The 17516-nt window shown below is 43.8% G+C and overlaps 1 protein-coding gene across 4 annotated transcripts in view; it reads left to right on the top strand.

Moving 5' to 3' along the window:
- The window catches only part of LOC119302603, an 8416-nt gene extending 7073 nt beyond the window's left edge, over nt 1-1343 (top strand). For 2 of the 4 annotated variants that reach the window (XR_005147667.1, XR_005147668.1), the window contains exons 3-4: nt 410-799; nt 887-1343. Coding sequence is in view for 1 of the 4 variants with exons in the window: in XM_037579642.1 (XP_037435539.1) it covers nt 572-799; nt 887-922 (264 nt within the window). In the remaining 3 variants the exon portion in view is untranslated. Of the gene's footprint in view, nt 1-6; nt 800-886 lie in introns of those variants that run through there. The other 2 variants (XR_005147669.1, XM_037579642.1) reach the window with 2 other exon arrangements.
- The last annotated feature ends 16173 nt before the right edge of the window (nt 1344-17516 follow it).

Raw genomic sequence — 17516 nt, forward strand, 5'->3', positions numbered from 1 at the left:
GGCCAGACCCTGGCTAGGACTTCTGCAGTGCTCGGAGGTGCTGCACAAACTGTGACACTGACTGAGAGCTGGGTGGTCCATTGAGGGCCTGTTCGGACTCCCTCCCGCTCTCCAACTCCGCTCCGGAGCGGAGCAACATGCAGTGTTAATTTGAGGAGCTGCTAATATGGTACTCCACCCGCTCCGCTCCTGAATGGAGGAGTGGAGGGCTACCGAACACAGCCTGAGTCTCACTTTCTTTTAGTCGCGGCTCCCGTTTCTCTTTCTTTGGCGGTTGGAGGTATCTTTAAGACTAGCTTTTATCGCCTTTAGCAGTTAAGTAATTGGCGTTCCTGCCTTTTGTGGCTTGGACAACTCTATTTGCTGGGGCAGTGTGTTTGCTGAATATCTCCCTGCGTGCTTGTAACAGGATGATGGATATCTGGGGTTTCATTTGGTAATACAAGTGGAGCCAGGGCTGAGAGCCCTTTTCCTCTAAAAAAGCGTTCCTTCAGGTATCATTAACCTGTTGTCCCTATCAGAGGTGGCCATTCGTTACAACGTACGGTACACCAACAGCCCCAGCGTGAAGATGACAGAAGCGGCGGTGCGGAAACAAGTTGCCGGGCACTGCGACTTCTTCATCGACGGCATGCAAGACCAGCCAGAGGAGGCTGTCCAGGAGGCTAGAGACGGTGTAGCCATCATCGATGACATTCAAGATCAAGCCGAGGATGCTCCGGAGGCTGAAGAGGGAGTGACCGCAAGTACAAGCGAGATTGAAATTGTTGACGCCGCCCAACTGTATGACCATGACCAGGTAAAGTCCATAAGCCTGCTCACTAATCACAGTACTACTTTTAGTTTTACTATGCCAGTTTTCTCACACATTTCATACTTGCTGCAGAGCACTGCCTCGGCGCATTCTCACTGGTATCCGTAGGTGAAGATCGACGGCGGGCCACAACTTGGAAATGGGTGTTTGTTCTACAATGGTGCTATCACTCCTGCCGCTCCCGCAACCTATCCGTCCGTGAAGATGGTGTCACTGTCAGGTCGTTCATGACTGTCCAGTGCATTCGATTGGTCATGCCATGCCTGTCTTATGGTACTTCCAAAAAACTATGTATCACGTAATGTGTTCATTTGGTCGTGCTGGTATGTTACTTTCATGCCATGCTTGTATGTTGCTTTCAAAATTGTCCATTTGTTTGTTGTAATCCTTATTTGTAAGGCTGTCAGGAACTACTTTATCATTCATTCGGTCCTGCTGCATCAGTTAATTTGGTGTGCTGTTGTTTGTAAGACTGTTGTTGTCAGGCACTGTATTCATGTTCTGACAGTATTTTGCGTGTAAGACTCTCAGATAATGTGTCCATCATGGGTGTTTGCAAAAATGGAATCTGTCATGAACTCATGGTATACGCGTTTGTTTAAAGGCGATGTATTTCTCTCTGTTTACCCCTTTGGTGCGAGTGTTGTCTGTTTTGGTGATATATGTTCCTTCTGCCATGTCCCTTCTTTACGGCGCCTTTTCTTTTACGGGTGCTTCGGTGCTAAAATTAGCATTCCATTGCCATATAGATATAGGAGTATTTAACTTGTTCTACTTTCATCAAGGGCGATTTATCTAGTTATCATTATCTACTCCCTTCGTTCCTAAATATTTGTTTTTCTATAGATTTCAACAAGTGACTACACACGAAGCAAAATGAGTGAATCTACACTCTAAAATATGTCTATATACATCTCTATGTGGTAGTCCATTTGAAATCTCTAAAAAGACAAATATTTAGGAATGGAGGGAGTAGTTTTTTAGGGATATTTATCATTATCTAGTTTTTTAGTTGGAAATGTTGCATTTATTCAGAATCCTCGGCAAACTCCGAGTTCAAAGCATTCATAATAGAAACTGAAGGGATATGAAGCCATGTTTTGCATAGTTCGTTACCGCAACCTTCCTTAGCTAAAAAGTGAGCAACATAGTTCATTCCAACAACCTTCCTTAGCTAATAAGTGAGCAAACGCCGTTAATTGAGCGTCTTACCCATGAAACCCTATACTCAAGTACAAGTCTGAGTGTGCCCCTAGCCTTAGGCAAAACAGTGAAGAAAATATACTATGCAAGTCTAGCTCTGTCACTTGTAAGGAGCAAGCCTTTCACCTCCTTCACAAGTGGTTCATATAGGGAGAGATCCGCTTGAGTTTGTTCACCACCACTTGAGAGTCAGATTCTAGCACCAACTGTTGCACTCCATCTCTATTGCAAGCCTACCACCCTCCGACATACCAACAAGTCCACCAACCCGAGGTCCGAAGGAGAAGGGAGAAACTAGCAAGTCCCGCCAAGGACCCTGCCATGGTGGTCTCTACAGACCAACCCCTCCTTCTTTATATGGGGTCTTCGACACCGCACCGTCCATGTTAGTTTTAATCCATCCCTCTCTGGCGGGAGCCAGCGCTCCGCCACCTGGGGACAACGTGCCTCACTTGGTTCCTTTGCTGATTGCCACTCCTTGATGAAGAATCGTACATCCATAGTTATAGCTGTCGGGTCGCTTATCGGCCGTCGTACATCAGATCATTTCTAGCGAGCCACATTTATAGATAGCTTGAAGCATCATGATTTCTCCACGTCTCCGGCCTTACCTAGCCACTCTACCAGCCAGTTACACAAGTGCACATATCCTGAATCACCTTTCAAAACCTAGGTGCATGTGGGCATCGCCAAAACCTATATGTGAAATGATTCCTCCCGCCACACGCCATGCAGACCATCCCTTTCTTAATGTTCACTAGTGGTGGCGACGATGTCGTGTGGCGCCGCGGACCACCCCTCACCTCCATCTAAAAAAAGAAGTAGAAAAAAAGAAAAAAAATTACCACCACAACCTACCAGCGAGCGCCACTTTGCACAGCCCTCCATTTAAAAAAATATGTGGGGTCCTCACCTTCATCTAAAAAAATAATATTTCAAAAGCTTTCTCACCACGGCCAACTAGTTTGCGCCATGTGGCATAGCTGGTTGGCCGCCATTCTATCGATGCTTAATGGGTTTAATTTGCTCGAGTTCCGCCCCAACAGCTAGGCCATTTTTCAAATCTGTCCATGCATATTGATCTTCACTTTGTCTGAAACACCAGCCGCCCATAGCGCGAGCCTAGTAAATGGCTGAACGATCTCTCATAGAGGGTCATGATATACACCTGCTAGTTTCTTTATGGTTTTCCTCTTTTCACTTTTGCTTCTCCAGCCCTTTTACCTTTTTAGAAACTAGCCGGTGTGTCTAAATGAGAAGTTGATCTCGGGTGTGCACGAGTGAGCACAAAGTTTGCACGAAAGACTACTGTTGGTCCGTGGCCAGGGGCCAAGCTGGAGCTAATGTTACCCTGATGCACCACTTAACTGTTGGGAATTAGCACACAAATGCACTTGTGGTTAACTGATAACTGCAGCGGAAACAAGTAATCTCAACACCACATCATGTACTAACTCAAGGATTGTTGCTTAGCACGGAAGGAAACATATGCAACAGCATATATGGAGGCGGAAAATGTTACTCAGCAAGCAAGACACTCCTCAGCCAAGTGTCTTGTGGTAGGAGTAAGTTTCTAGATAGCAGCAATCATCAACAAAGAGACACCAGATTTTTACGTGGAAAACCCCTCAACTTGAGAGGAAAAACCACGGGCCGAAGCCACCCAAATCCTCTTCCACTATTATCAAATGTGGGATACAACAAGTTCTTCTCTAGACAACACTAGAGAATCTCATACATTAAGATTTCTAAATCTTGGATGAACACAACAAGATTTGGGGCTCAAGAACTAGGGATTGGAACAATCTCGTCAAAGATGGTGGAACCGAAGCTTGAAGGAGACAAGGTAGTGGATCTGGACCATCACAACCTTGGGGAGGAGCTCCCTTTTCTTCTTCCTTCAATCTTCCTCTTCTTCCCTTGCTCTCTTGGTTTTCTCTCTTCTTCTCTCTTGGAGGATGAACTGATTTTCATCACTCTTGGTGGTGGCTACTGGATGGAGGGTAAAGCATCCCCATCCTCTCATGTGCAAAGTCCAAAATGACCCTAGGTCATAACCCTAATGGGTAGTGGGCTTCTGCACCTCTTTGGGCTGCCTAAAAGGCCTCAAACGGTCATCTCCTCATAGCCCACATGAGGAGGATATCCCAACAAATCTCCCCCTCCGACTCATGAAGGGGGCACCGCCATGCCCGCTACCTTGATTGCCATGACACTGCTCCCCCTGCATAAGTCATCAGGTATCCGCACTACAAAAAAATACACTTCCGTGATGATACGTGTTTGTCACAGTAGGTCATGTTTTCTGTCATGCATGTACATCCATGAAAAATTTATGACAGAATTAAGATAGTCATACCTGTGCTATCGTAGAAGTGTTCCATGACATTACCAAAATTATCATCACGGAAGTGTCCACTTCCATGACGATAAATCGCACGTCATGGAAGTGCTTTCGTCAAGGATGACCGACACGTGGCATCCACCGTAACGGGGCGCCGTTAAGCTATCGGGTCCGGTTTTGGATCCGATAACCCGCTAACAGCTCGGACCAATGAGGATTTTCCACGTGTAAAATTCTCATTGGCTGGAGGAAACACGTGTTGGCTCATCGTTGGGACAGATGTCATCCATTCATTAGACAGGAGGCGCCTATGATACGTCGACACGTGGCACGGCCCAACAGGGGCCCATTCCGGTGAAAAGGCCGGCCCATTTGACTTGGTCAAAAGGTAACGGGCCGGCCCACGAAAAGCCTGTTAACGGCCTATCCGAATTAAGTCCAGTAGTTTCATCTGGGCCTTCCAATATGATTCCACCCCGTTGTAACTTCCGGCCCATGTATGGCCCATGATGTCTTTCGGCCCATACGAGACCATTTGTAACTCTTGGCCCATTAATGACCCGTGGTGAATCTGGCCTGCAATGAACAGTGTACCCATTTATACCCATTAACGACCCATTATTTCATTGGGCCGTTTCCAACCCGTGTTATCTTTCGGCCTTCTCAGGGCCCATTTATTCTTGGTCTCATTTCCAGCATTCGGTTACTTAAGGCCCGTCATTGGCCTTTTCTTCCTATGGGCCAAATTCAGCCCGCGATTACAATCGGCTCGTTTGTGGCCCTTTACTCCGTTGGGCCGTTTTCATAACGTCATCAAATACGTCCGATTAACGACGGCCTGTTATTGTCGGCCCATGAACGGACGATTCCAAATCTAGCCCGTTTATGACCCATAATGCGGTCTGTTATTGGCCCATGTTTGGCCTATCGATCATACGGCACGTAGAAGGCCCATTGATGCTACGGCCCGTAGAAGGCCCATTCTTTCTATAGCCCTAAGAAGGCCCATTGTTTCTACGGCCCGTAGGAGGCCCATGGTAACTACAGTAAATATGTAGCCCATGGTTATTGTGGCCTAGTTTTAAACAATAGGTTATTGCGGCCACTAGCAAACCGCGGAAAAAGAACTGCACTGACTACAAGGAAAGAAATATACAAGAAAACAAGGAAATAAATAAGCAAGCAACTTACGCTAGGCTATCACGGCTATTACACATATTACATCCACTGGGCATCAAAGTTTGCCACCAGTGCAAATATAGGGAACAAATCAGCATATCATATAGAGTGGTTGTCAAAGTTGACGACCAGTGCAAATAAACGTAGCAGCAAAACACGTCCAGAACTAAAACCACTTCAGAAGAGCTCAAGAAACAATATCCTGGGTACCCATAATGCTGGCAAGATGCTTAGGAAGCTTATTAACTTTCTCTTGTTTAGCGCTTAAATCCTCCAGCACTTGCTGTTGCACCAGAAAGTATGCATCTAAATTCTGCAGGGACTTCCTTAGTCCTTCGGCTTCCTGTCGCATAACATCTTATCGATGTCTTTCAACTTGAAGTTGAGACTCAAGAAGCCGAACTGATTCAGGCAGCAAGTTCGAAGAGTTGGTGCCAGCAGTAGTAGCCAGTAACTCGAACACTACATCAAGACAGGACTTTGGGGTTGTCTCATTGTCTTCAATATAGTTTTTATCAGCTTTCTTGGAGACCAACAGGGATGTCTCACTATCTTGAACCTTATCTGCATTACTTCCTTTACCATTGCATAACAGGGTACTTTTCTCCAATATTTTATCCGTGTTCTAAAATAGAAACAAACAAACACATCACATGTTTACAATGTAGCATATGAAACTCATTTTGGTAAACCAGTTCAGTAGTAAGGTGGACAGGATAACAGCATGAAACAAACATATATCTATGTAGTATGGTCACTGTATGGTCTATATCATTCTGGTTTATGTTGCCAAATCAAGATAGATACAGTTTGAATCATATCTATTTAAGACAAAGCAGCATAGACAGAATATAAGTGTGGGAAACTACACAACAATAACAACACTTGGAATGTGCATGGCATGAGAGCATAACTGTTTATTCAATTGAAACTGAAATCAACATAGAGCAAGTTACAACAGCAAACATGTGAAACAGGTTTAAAACATACTTGTTGCGCCATTGGTGTTTCAATTGCATCCTTCAATTTGAAATTAGTTGGTATGAGTAAATATAGTGATGCAAGAGCAAAGTAGTATGAACCATAGCTATGGAACCTGACCTGAGAACAATTCTTCTTCTGCTTTAAGCGTTGACTTGGGGTTCAGAGTGGTGGTCCTCGTGCTTAATTTGGGCACTACAGTTGCCTTACTAACTGCTTGTGTTTGGGTGCTCTGTGATGGAGACGGTGCTGTGTCAACTGGAACTGGGTTACTATCTGCTGGGGTTGGGGTTAGAAAGGGTGTAGCTGGTTCTCTGTCCAACTGGGTAGGGGTACAATCTGCGTGAGTCTGAGTTATGTGTGGTGGGGTTGGTTCTTGGGCAAGTACAACCGTGTTTCTATCTGCATCGACAGGTAGCACAATCTTTTCTGAAGACCGTGTTTTTACTCCCACAAATACTGCCATCACCCCCTCCAATTGAAATGGCTGATAAACAAGAAAAGTAATTGAATGTACATACATTGTAAGATAGACAGGTGCAATGGATAGTAGGGAAGAAAACATGGCATGAAATAATTCACATTTATGTTGTCTAACCAAACATAATAGCAGGACATAATTTTACATATATGATGGCTAATTAAACAGGATAGCATGACACAATTTCAAATGTATGATGGTTAACTAAACAGGATAGAATGACATAATTCAAAATATGATGACTATTAAACAGGATGAGATGATATAACTATATTATGTCTTTAGAAAATGGGTTGGCATGCCATAATGCAGATACATGATGTCTATGTAAACATGTTGGCATGGTATAATTCAAGTATATGATTTATATACTAAGCAAGTGAGAAGAGGGCAATCGCATATATGATGTGTCAACTAAGGAGATGGCATTTAATATTGTGCATATGATGTAAAATCTAAGCATTGCAATACAACATATGCATCATATGAGTAATATAACCCTGCCAAGTTTGAGCATACACCTCAGGGGGATAATAGGACTGGTCATCTGCCTCTGAATCCTCCTCTGAAGAGCTATCTATAACCAGCAAGATATCTGCTTCAGCAGGTAACATTGTCTGCTTTGAAGACCTTGTTTTCACTCCAGATTTCTCCATCACCAATTCAAATGGCTGATGCACAGGAAGAGCAGTTGAATATACAAACATTGTCAGCAAATGCAACGAGAAATACAAAAAAAGGACGACATGATATAATTCACATATATGACGCTTAGCTAAACAGCATGGCATTGCATAATTCACATATATAATGCCTTGCAATAAGATAGCATTGCATAATTCACATATATAATGTCTTGCAACAAGATGGCATCGCATAATTCACATATATGGTAATTAGACACTAAACAGGTGGCATTCACACAAAGCATGTCTAAACTAAGCAAATGACATAGCAATGCAAGATACCATACGCACGATATGAGCAACATAACCCTGCCAAGTTAGAGCATGCACCTCGGGGGGGGGGGGAATAGAAATGGTCATCTGTCTCTGAATCCTTCTTTGAGGAGCTATCCGTAACCAGCAATACATGCTCTTCTTCAGATAGCATTGTCTTCTCTGAAGTCCTTGTTTCCACTTCAGATTTTTTCCATGACCGTGCCGAATGGTTGATGCATAAGAAGAGTAATTGAATGTACTAAAATTGTTGACAAATTTAACACGTAATAAAAAATGATGACGTGATATAATTCACATATAAGATGACTGGCTAACCAGGGTGGCATTGCAAAATTCACATATATGATGCATGGCTAAACAAGATGGCATTGCATGATTCACATATACGATAAAGAAACTAAACATATGGCATTGACACAAAGCATGTCTAAACTAAGCAGATGACATATTTGATGTATCCAGTAAGCAATGTAAGGCACCATATGCATGATATTACCAACATCAGCATGCCAAGTTAGAGTGAAGACCTTAGGGGGTAAATAAGAGTGGTCTTCTCCTTCTGAATCCCCCTCAGAACAGTTATCTTCCTCTTGATTACAATCTGAAATGGGTGGAGGGGGGCTGCCTTTGTGCCCACCATGGAGCGAGGTCTGCATGAAATTTTATTGCCACACAAGGCTCGTCTCTTTTGCTCTACATGTTCAGTTAGATTGTGTACAATAACTGACATGCATAGAAATAAAACATAGTGAGATTATGTAAGGAGTGCATGCACAAATCCAGAGTGATGATAGCAAACTGTGGATAGACCCAAAACCAATGATAGCAGGCAGATAATAGCTTTAGTTAAAAAATACAGATAATGACTCCTTTAATGTTTGTTTGCACCCAACATGAAACTCATAGTAGACACCCGAGATTAACTAGATAGTAGACAGATAGTACTGATTGCTGCCCCAATATGTACCCCACAACCATTTAAAAACTCAAGTTTCAGCATTAGTTTGGACCTGACTCGGAGTCTAATAGGTGAACACGACGATAAAGTAGCATGTCATCATATTAAGCGATGCATAACGTAAGCATACACCGAAGAGTGCGACCTCTCTTGCGGACCCATGTAATCCTCAAGGTCATCTGCTCAGTTGATGATGGTAATGCAGTTGTCATGGCTGCCGGCGGCGGGGAAGAAGATCTGAGGCGGCGAAAGACAGTCTAGAGAGCGGATCCCTACTGTGGTGAACCCTTCCATCGTTGGAGCAGCTGAGCTGGGGTGGAACACAACGCAGCAGGAGCAGGACAAACCACACAAGGTTTTCTTTGACACATATCTGTAACAGAAGTAGTTGTGTAAGGGCTTGTTTGAATTTGAGGATTCTAACAGTGCAGGGATAGGAAATAGACATGAATAGGATAGGAATGCACCTGCAAAATAGAGAATTTAAAAACACAGGATTCATGCCAATCTGGGTGTTTGATTCACAAGAATTGGAAGATCACAGGATGCAAAGAAGCAAGGTGAGATTAAGTCAAACCACAAGAAAATGTACGGTTATAATGCTATTATACTACTATCTCTTAGTCTTGTGCTTCATGAATAGGAATTTGAAAAGGAGGACAAGTGGAAATTAAAATTCCTACGGTTTTTCTTTCAAGGAGATACTAAAGGAACAAATCCTATAGTTTTCCGTTGCTCCATTCCTTTGAACCAAATTCATGAATAGTAGTACCATAGGAAACTTTCCAATTCCTATGTTTTTCCTTCACTTTTCCTTTCAAGCACTGGCAATTCTAGTAGGCAGGCTTGAGCAAGGAAAAGCCTACACTCAAAAATGTTTTTCTGCTACTTCTATTACTTTGGACCCAGGCCACTGCCCTACTTGTTGGGTTTCGTAGTAATTTCAAAAATTTTCCTACGCGCACACAGGATCATGTGATGCATAGCAACGAGAGGAGAGTGTTGTCTACGTACCCAACGCAGACCGACTGCGGAAGCAATGACACGACGTAGAGGAAGTAGTCGTACGTCTTCACGATCCAACCGATCAAGCACCGAAACTACGGCACCTCCGAGTTCGAGCACACGTTCAGCTCGATGACGATCCCCGGACTCCGATCCAGCAAAGTGTCGGGGAAGAGTTTCATCAGCACGACGGCGTGGTGACGATCTTGATGAATTACAGCAGCAGGGCTTCGCCTAAACTCCGCTACAGTATTATCGAGGAATATGGTGGCAGGGGGCACCGCACACGGCTAAGGAATCGATCACGTGGATCAACTTGTGTCAACTTGTGTGTTTAGAGGTGCCCCTGCCTCCGTATATAAAGGAGGAGAGGAGGGGAGGCTGGCCGGCCAAAGAGGGAGGCGCAGGAGAGTCCTACTCCCTCTGGGAGTAGGATTCCTCCCCCAAATCCTAGTCCAACTAGGATTCCTCGGAGGGGAAGGGAGAGAGGGGGGCCGGCCACCTTCTCCTAGTCCTAATAGGACTAGGGGAGGGGAAAGAGGCGCAGTCACCTTGGGCTGCCCCTTTCTCCTTTCCACTAAGGCCCATGATGGCCCATATGGCTCCCGGGGGGTTCCGGTAACCTCCCGGTAACCCGGTAAAATCCCGATTTCACCCGGAACACTTCCGATGTCCAAACATAGGCTTCCAATATATCAATCTTTACGTCTCGACCATTTCGAGACTCCTCGTCATGTCCGTGATCACATCCGGGACTCCGAACAACCTTCGGTACATCAAAATGCATAAACTCATAATATAACTGTCATCGTAACCTTAAGCGTGCGGACCCTACGGGTTCGAGAACAATGTAGACATGACCGAGACATGTCTCTGGTCAATAACCAATAGCGGGACCTGGATGCCCATATTGGCTCCTACATATTCTACGAAGATCTTTATCGGTCAGACCGCATAACAACATACGTTGTTCCCTTTGTCATCGGTATGTTACTTGCCCGAGATTCGATCGTTGGTATCCAATACCTAGTTCAATCTCGTTAACGGCAAGTCTCTTTACTCGTTCCGTAATACATCATCTCACAACTAACATATTAGTTGTAATGCTTGCAAGGCTTATGTGATGTGTATTACTGAGAGGGCCCAGAGATACCTCTCCGACAATTGGAGTGACAAATCCTAATCTCGAAATACGCCAACCCAACATCGACCATTGGAGACACCTGTAGTACTCCTTTATAATCACCCATTTACGTTGTGACGTTTGGTAGTACCCAAAGTGTTCCTCCGGTAAACGGGAGTTGCATAATCTCATAGTCGTAGGAACATGTATAAGTCATGAAGAAAGCAATAGCAACATACTAAACGATCAGGTGCTAAGCTAATGGAATGGGTCATGTCAATCAGATCATTCTACTAATGATGTGACCTCGTTAATCAAATAACAACTCATTGTTCATGGTTAGGAAACATAACCATCTTTGATTAACGAGCTAGTCAAGTAGAGGCATACTAGTGACACTCTGTTTGTCTATGTATTCACACATGTATTATGTTTCCGGAAAATACAATTCTAGCATGAATAATAAACATTTATCATGATTATAAGGAAATAAATAATAACTTTATTATTGCCTCTAGGGCATATTTCCTTCACTCTCCCACTTGCACTAGAGTCAATAATCTAGATTACACTGTAATGAATCTAACACCCATGGAGCTTTGGTGCTGATCATGTTTTGCTCGTGGAAGAGGCTTAGTCAACGGGTCTGCAATATTCAGATCCGTATGTATCTTGCAAATGTCTATGTCTCCCACCTGGACTAGATCCCGGATGGAGTTGAAGCGTCTCTTGATGTGTTTGGTCCTTTTGTGAAATCTGGATTCCTTTGCCAAGGCAATTGCACCAGTATTGTCACAAAAGATTTTCATTGGACCCGATGCACTAGGTATGACACCTAGATCGGATATGAACTCCTTCATCCAGACTCCTTCATTTGCTGCTTCCGAAGCAGCTATGTATTCCGCTTCACATGTAGATCCCGCTACGACGCTTTGTTTAGAACTGCACCAACTGACAGCTCCACCGTTTAATGTAAACACGTATCCGGTTTGCGATTTAGAATCGTCCGGATCAGTGTCAAAGCTTGCATCAACGTAACCTTTTACGATGAGCTCTTTGTCACTTCCATATACGAGAAACATATCCTTAGTCCTTTTCAGGTATTTCAGGATGTTCTTGACCGCTGTCTAGTGATCCATTCCTGGATTACTTTGGTACCTCCCTGCTAAACTTATAGCAAGGCACACATCAGGTCTGGTACACAGCATTGCATACATGATAGAGCCTATGGCTGATGCATAGGGAACATCTTTCATATTCTCTCTATCTTCTGCAGTGGTCGGGCATTGAGTCTTACTCAATTTCACACCTTGTAACACAGGCAAGAACCCTTTCTTTGCTTGATCCATTTTGAATTTCTTCAAAATTTTGTCAAGGTATGTGCTTTGTGAAAGTCCAATTAAGCGTCTTGATCTGTCTCTATAGATCTTAATGCCTAATGTGTAAGCAGCTTCACCGAGGTCTTTCATTGAAAAACTTTTATTCAAGTATCCCTTTATGCTATCCAGAAATTCTATATCATTTCCAATCAGTAATATGTCATCCACATATAATATCAGAAATGCTACAGAGCTCCCACTCACTTTCTTGTAAATACAGGCTTCTCCAAAAGTCTGTATAAAACCAAATGCTTTGATCACACTATCAAAACGTTTATTCCAACTCCGAGAGGCTTGCACCAGTCCATAAATGGATCGCTGGAGCTTGCACACTTTGTTAGCTCCCTTTGGATCGACAAAACCTTCTGGTTGCATCATATACAACTCTTCTTCCAGGAATCCATTCATGAATGCAGTTTTGACATCCATTTGCCAAATTTCATAATCATAAAATGCGGCAATTGCTAACATGATTCGGACGGACTTAAGCATCGCTACGGGTGAGAAGGTCTCATCGTAGTCAATTCCTTGAACTTGCCGAAAACCTTTTGTGACAAGTCGAGCTTTGTAGACAGTAACATTACCATCAGCGTCAGTCTTCTTCTTAAAGATCCATTTATTCTCAATCGCTTGCCGATCATCGGGCAAGTCAACCAAAGTCCATACTTTGTTCTCATACATGGATCCCATCTCAGATTTCATGGCTTCTAGCCACTTTGCGGAATCTGGGCTCACCATCGCTTCTTCATAGTTCGTAGGTTCATCATGATCTAGTAGCATGACCTCCAGAACAGGATTACCGTACCACTCTGGTGCGGATCTTACTCTGGTTGATCTACGAAGTTCAGTAGTATCTTGATCTGATGTTTCATGATCATTATCATTGGCTTCCTCACTAACTGGTGTAGGTGTCACTGAAACAGTTTTCTGTGATGAACTACTTTCCAGTAAGGGAGCAGGTACAGTTACCTCGTCAAGTTCTACTTTCCTCCCACTCACTTCTTTCGAGAGAAACTCCTTCTCTAGAAATGATCCATTCTTAGCAACAAATGTTTTGCCTTCGGATCTGTGATAGAAGGTGTACCCAACAGTTTCCTTTGGGTATCCTATGAATACACATTTCTCCGATTTGGGTTCGAGCTTATCAGGTTGAAGTTTTTTTCACATAAGCATCGCAGCCCCAAACTTTAAGAAACGACAACTTTGTTTTCTTGCCAAACCATAGTTCATAAGGCATCGTCTCAACGGATTTTGATGGTGCCCTATTTAACGTGAATGCGGCCGTCTCTAAAGCATATCCCCAAAATGATAGCGGTAAATCTGTAAGAGACATCATAGATCGCACCATATCTAGTAAAGTACGATTACGACGTTCGGACACACCATTACGCTGTGGTGTTCCGGGGGGCGTGAGTTGCGAAACTATTCCACAGTTTTTCAAATGTACACCAAACTCGTAACTCAAATATTCTCCTCCACGATCAGATCGTAGAAACTTTATTTTCTTGTTACGATGATTTTCAACTTCACTCTGAAATTCTTTGAACTTTTCAAATGTTTCAGACTTATGCTTCATTAAGTAGATATATCCATATCTGCTCAAATCATCTGTGAAGGTGAGAAAATAACGATATCCGCCACGAGCCTCAATATTCATCGGACCACATACATCGGTATGTATGATTTCCAACAAATCTGTTGCTCTCTCCATAGTACCGGAGAACGGTGTTTTAGTCATCTTGCCCATGAGGCACGGTTCGCAAGTACCAAGTGATTCATAATCAAGTGGTTCCAAAATTCCATTAGTATGGAGTTTCTTCATGCGTTTTACACCGATATGACCTAAACGACAGTGCCACAAATAAGTTGCACTTTCATTATCAACTCTGTATCTTTTGGTTTCAACATTATGAATATGTGTATTACTACTATCGAGATTTAGTAAGAATAGACCACTCTTCAAGGGTGCATGACCATAAAAGATATTACTCATATAAATAGAACAACCATTATTCTCTGATTTAAATGAATAACCGTCTCGCATTAAACAAGATCCAGATATAATGTTCATGCTCAACGCTGGCACCAAATAACAATTATTTAGGTCTAATATTAATCCCGAAGGTAGATGTAGAGGTAGCGTGCCGACCGCGATCACATCGACTTTGGAACCGTTTCCCACGCGCATCGTCACCTCGTCCTTTGCCAGTGCCCGCTTATTCTGTAGTCCCTGTTTCGAGTTGCAAATATTAGCAACAGAACTAGTATCAAATACCCAGGTGCTACTGCGAGCATTGGTAAGGTACACATCAATAACATGTATATCACATATACCTTTGTTCACCTTGCCATCCTTCTTATCCGCCAAATACTTGGGGCAGTTCCGCTTCCAGTGACCAGTCTGCTTGCAGTAGAATCACTCAGTTTCAGGCTTAGGTCTAGACTTGGGTTTCTTCTCTTGAGCAGCAACTTGCTTGCCGTTCTTTTTGAAGTTCCCCTTTTTCTTCCCTTTGCCCTTTTTCTTGAAACTAGTGGTCTTGTTAACCATCAACACTTGATGCTCCTTCTTGATTTCTACCTCCGCAGCTTTTAGCATTGCGAAGAGCTCGGGAATAGTCTTGTTCATCCCTTGCATATTATAGTTCATCACGAAGCTCTTGTAGCTTGGTGGCAGTGATTGGAGAATTCTGTCAATGACGCAATCATCTGGAAGATTAACTCCCAATTGAATCAAGTGATTATTATACCCAGACATTTTGAGTATATGCTCACTGACAGAACTGTTCTCTTCCATCTTGCAGCTATAGAACTTATTGGAGACTTCGTATCTCTCAATCCGGGCATTTGCTTGAAATATTAACTTCAACTCCTGGAACATCTCATATGCTCCATGACGTTCAAAACGTCGTTGAAGTCCCGATTCTAAGCCGTAAAGCATGGCACACTGAACTATCGAGTAGTCATCAGCTTTGCTCTGCCAGACGTTCATAACATCTGGCGTTGCTCCAGCAGCAGGCCTGGCACCCAGCGGTGCTTCCAGGACGTAATTCTTCTGTGCAGCAATGAGGATAATCCTCAAGTTACGGACCCAGTCCGTGTAATTGCTACCATCATCTTTCAACTTTGCTTTCTCAAGGAACGCATTAAAATTTAACGGAACAACAGCACGAGCCATCTATCTACAATCAACATAAACAAGCAAGATACTATCAAGGACTAAGTTCATGATAAATTTTAAGTTCAATTAATCATATTATTAAAGAACTCCCACTTAGATAGACATCCCTCTAATCCTCTAAGTGATCACGTGATCCAAATCAACTAAACCATGTCCGATCATCACGTGAGATGGAGTAGTTTCATCGGTGAACATCATTATGTTGATCATATCTACTATATGATTCACGCTCGACCTTTCGGTCTCCGTGTTCCGAGGCCATATCTGCATATGCTAGGCTCGTCAAGTTTAACCTGAGTATTCTGCGTGCGCAACTGTTTTGCACCCGTTGTATTTGAACGTAGAGCCTATCACACCCGATCATCACGTGGTGTCTCAGCACGAAGAACTTTTGCAACGGTGCATACTCAGGGAGAACACTTCTTGATAATTTAGTGAGAGATCATCTTATAATGCTACCGTCAATCAAAGCAATATAAGATGCATAAAAAGATAAACATCACATGCAATCAATATAAGTGATATGATATGGCCATCATTATCTTGTGCTTGTGATCTCCATCTCCGAAGCACCGTCATGATCACCATCGTCACCGGCGCGACACCTTGATCTCCATCGTAGCATCGTTGTCGTCTCGCCAATCTTATGCTTCCACGACTATCACTACCGTTTAGTAATAAAGTAAAGCATTACATCGCGATTGCATTGCATACAATAAAGCGACAACCATATGGCTCCTGCCAGTTGCCGATAACTTGGTTACAAAACATGATCATCTCATACAATAAAATTCAGCATCATGCCTTGACCATATCACATCACAACATGCCCTGCAAAAACAAGTTAGACGTCCTCTACTTTGTTGTTGCATGTTTTACGTGGCTGCTAGGGGCTTAAGTAAGAACCAATCTCACCTACGCATCAAAACCACAATGATAGTTTGTCAAATAGACTCCGTTTTAACCTTCGCAAAGACCGGGCGTAGCCATACTTGGTTCAACTAAAGTTGGAGAGGCAGTCGCCCGCAAGCCATCTCTGTGCAAAGCACGTCGAGGGAACCGGTCTCACGTAAGCGTACGCGTAAGGTTGGTCCGGGTCGTCTCGTCCAACAATACCGCTGAACCAAAATATGACATGCTGGTAGGCAGTATGACTTGTATCGTCCACAACTCACTTGTGTTCTACTCGTGCATATAACATCAACATCATTAACCTAGGCTCGGATGCCACTGTTGGGTTTCGTAGTAATTTCAAAAAATTTCCTACGCGCACACAGGATCATGTGATGCATAGCAACGAGAGGAGAGTGTTGTCTACGTACCCAACGCAGACCGACTGCGGAAGCAATGACACGACGTAGAGGAAGTAGTCGTACGTCTTCACGATCCAACCGATCAAGCACCGAAACTACGGCACCTCCGAGTTCGAGCACACGTTCAGCTCGATGACGATCCCCGGACTCCGATCCAGCAAAGTGTCGGGGAAGAGTTTCATCAGCACGACGGCGTGGTGACGATCTTGATGAATTACAGCAGCAGGGCTTCGCCTAAACTCCGCTACAGTATTATCGAGGAATATGGTGGCAGGGGGCACCGCACACGGCTAAGGAATCGATCACGTGGATCAACTTGTGTCAACTTGTGTGTTTAGAGGTGCCCCTGCCTCCGTATATAAAGGAGGAGAGGAGGGGAGGCTGGCCGGCCAAAGAGGGAGGCGCAGGAGAGTCCTACTCCCTCTGGGAGTAGGATTCCTCCCCCAAATCCTAGTCCAACTAGGATTCCTCGGAGGGGAAGGGAGAGAGGGGGGCCGGCCACCTTCTCCTAGTCCTAATAGGACTAGGGGAGGGGAAAGAGGCGCAGTCACCTTGGGCTGCCCCTTTCTCCTTTCCACTAAGGCCCATGATGGCCC

Source organism: Triticum dicoccoides, chromosome 5A (genome assembly GCF_002162155.2).
Source record: "Triticum dicoccoides isolate Atlit2015 ecotype Zavitan chromosome 5A, WEW_v2.0, whole genome shotgun sequence".
NCBI lineage: Eukaryota > Viridiplantae > Streptophyta > Magnoliopsida > Poales > Poaceae > Triticum > Triticum dicoccoides.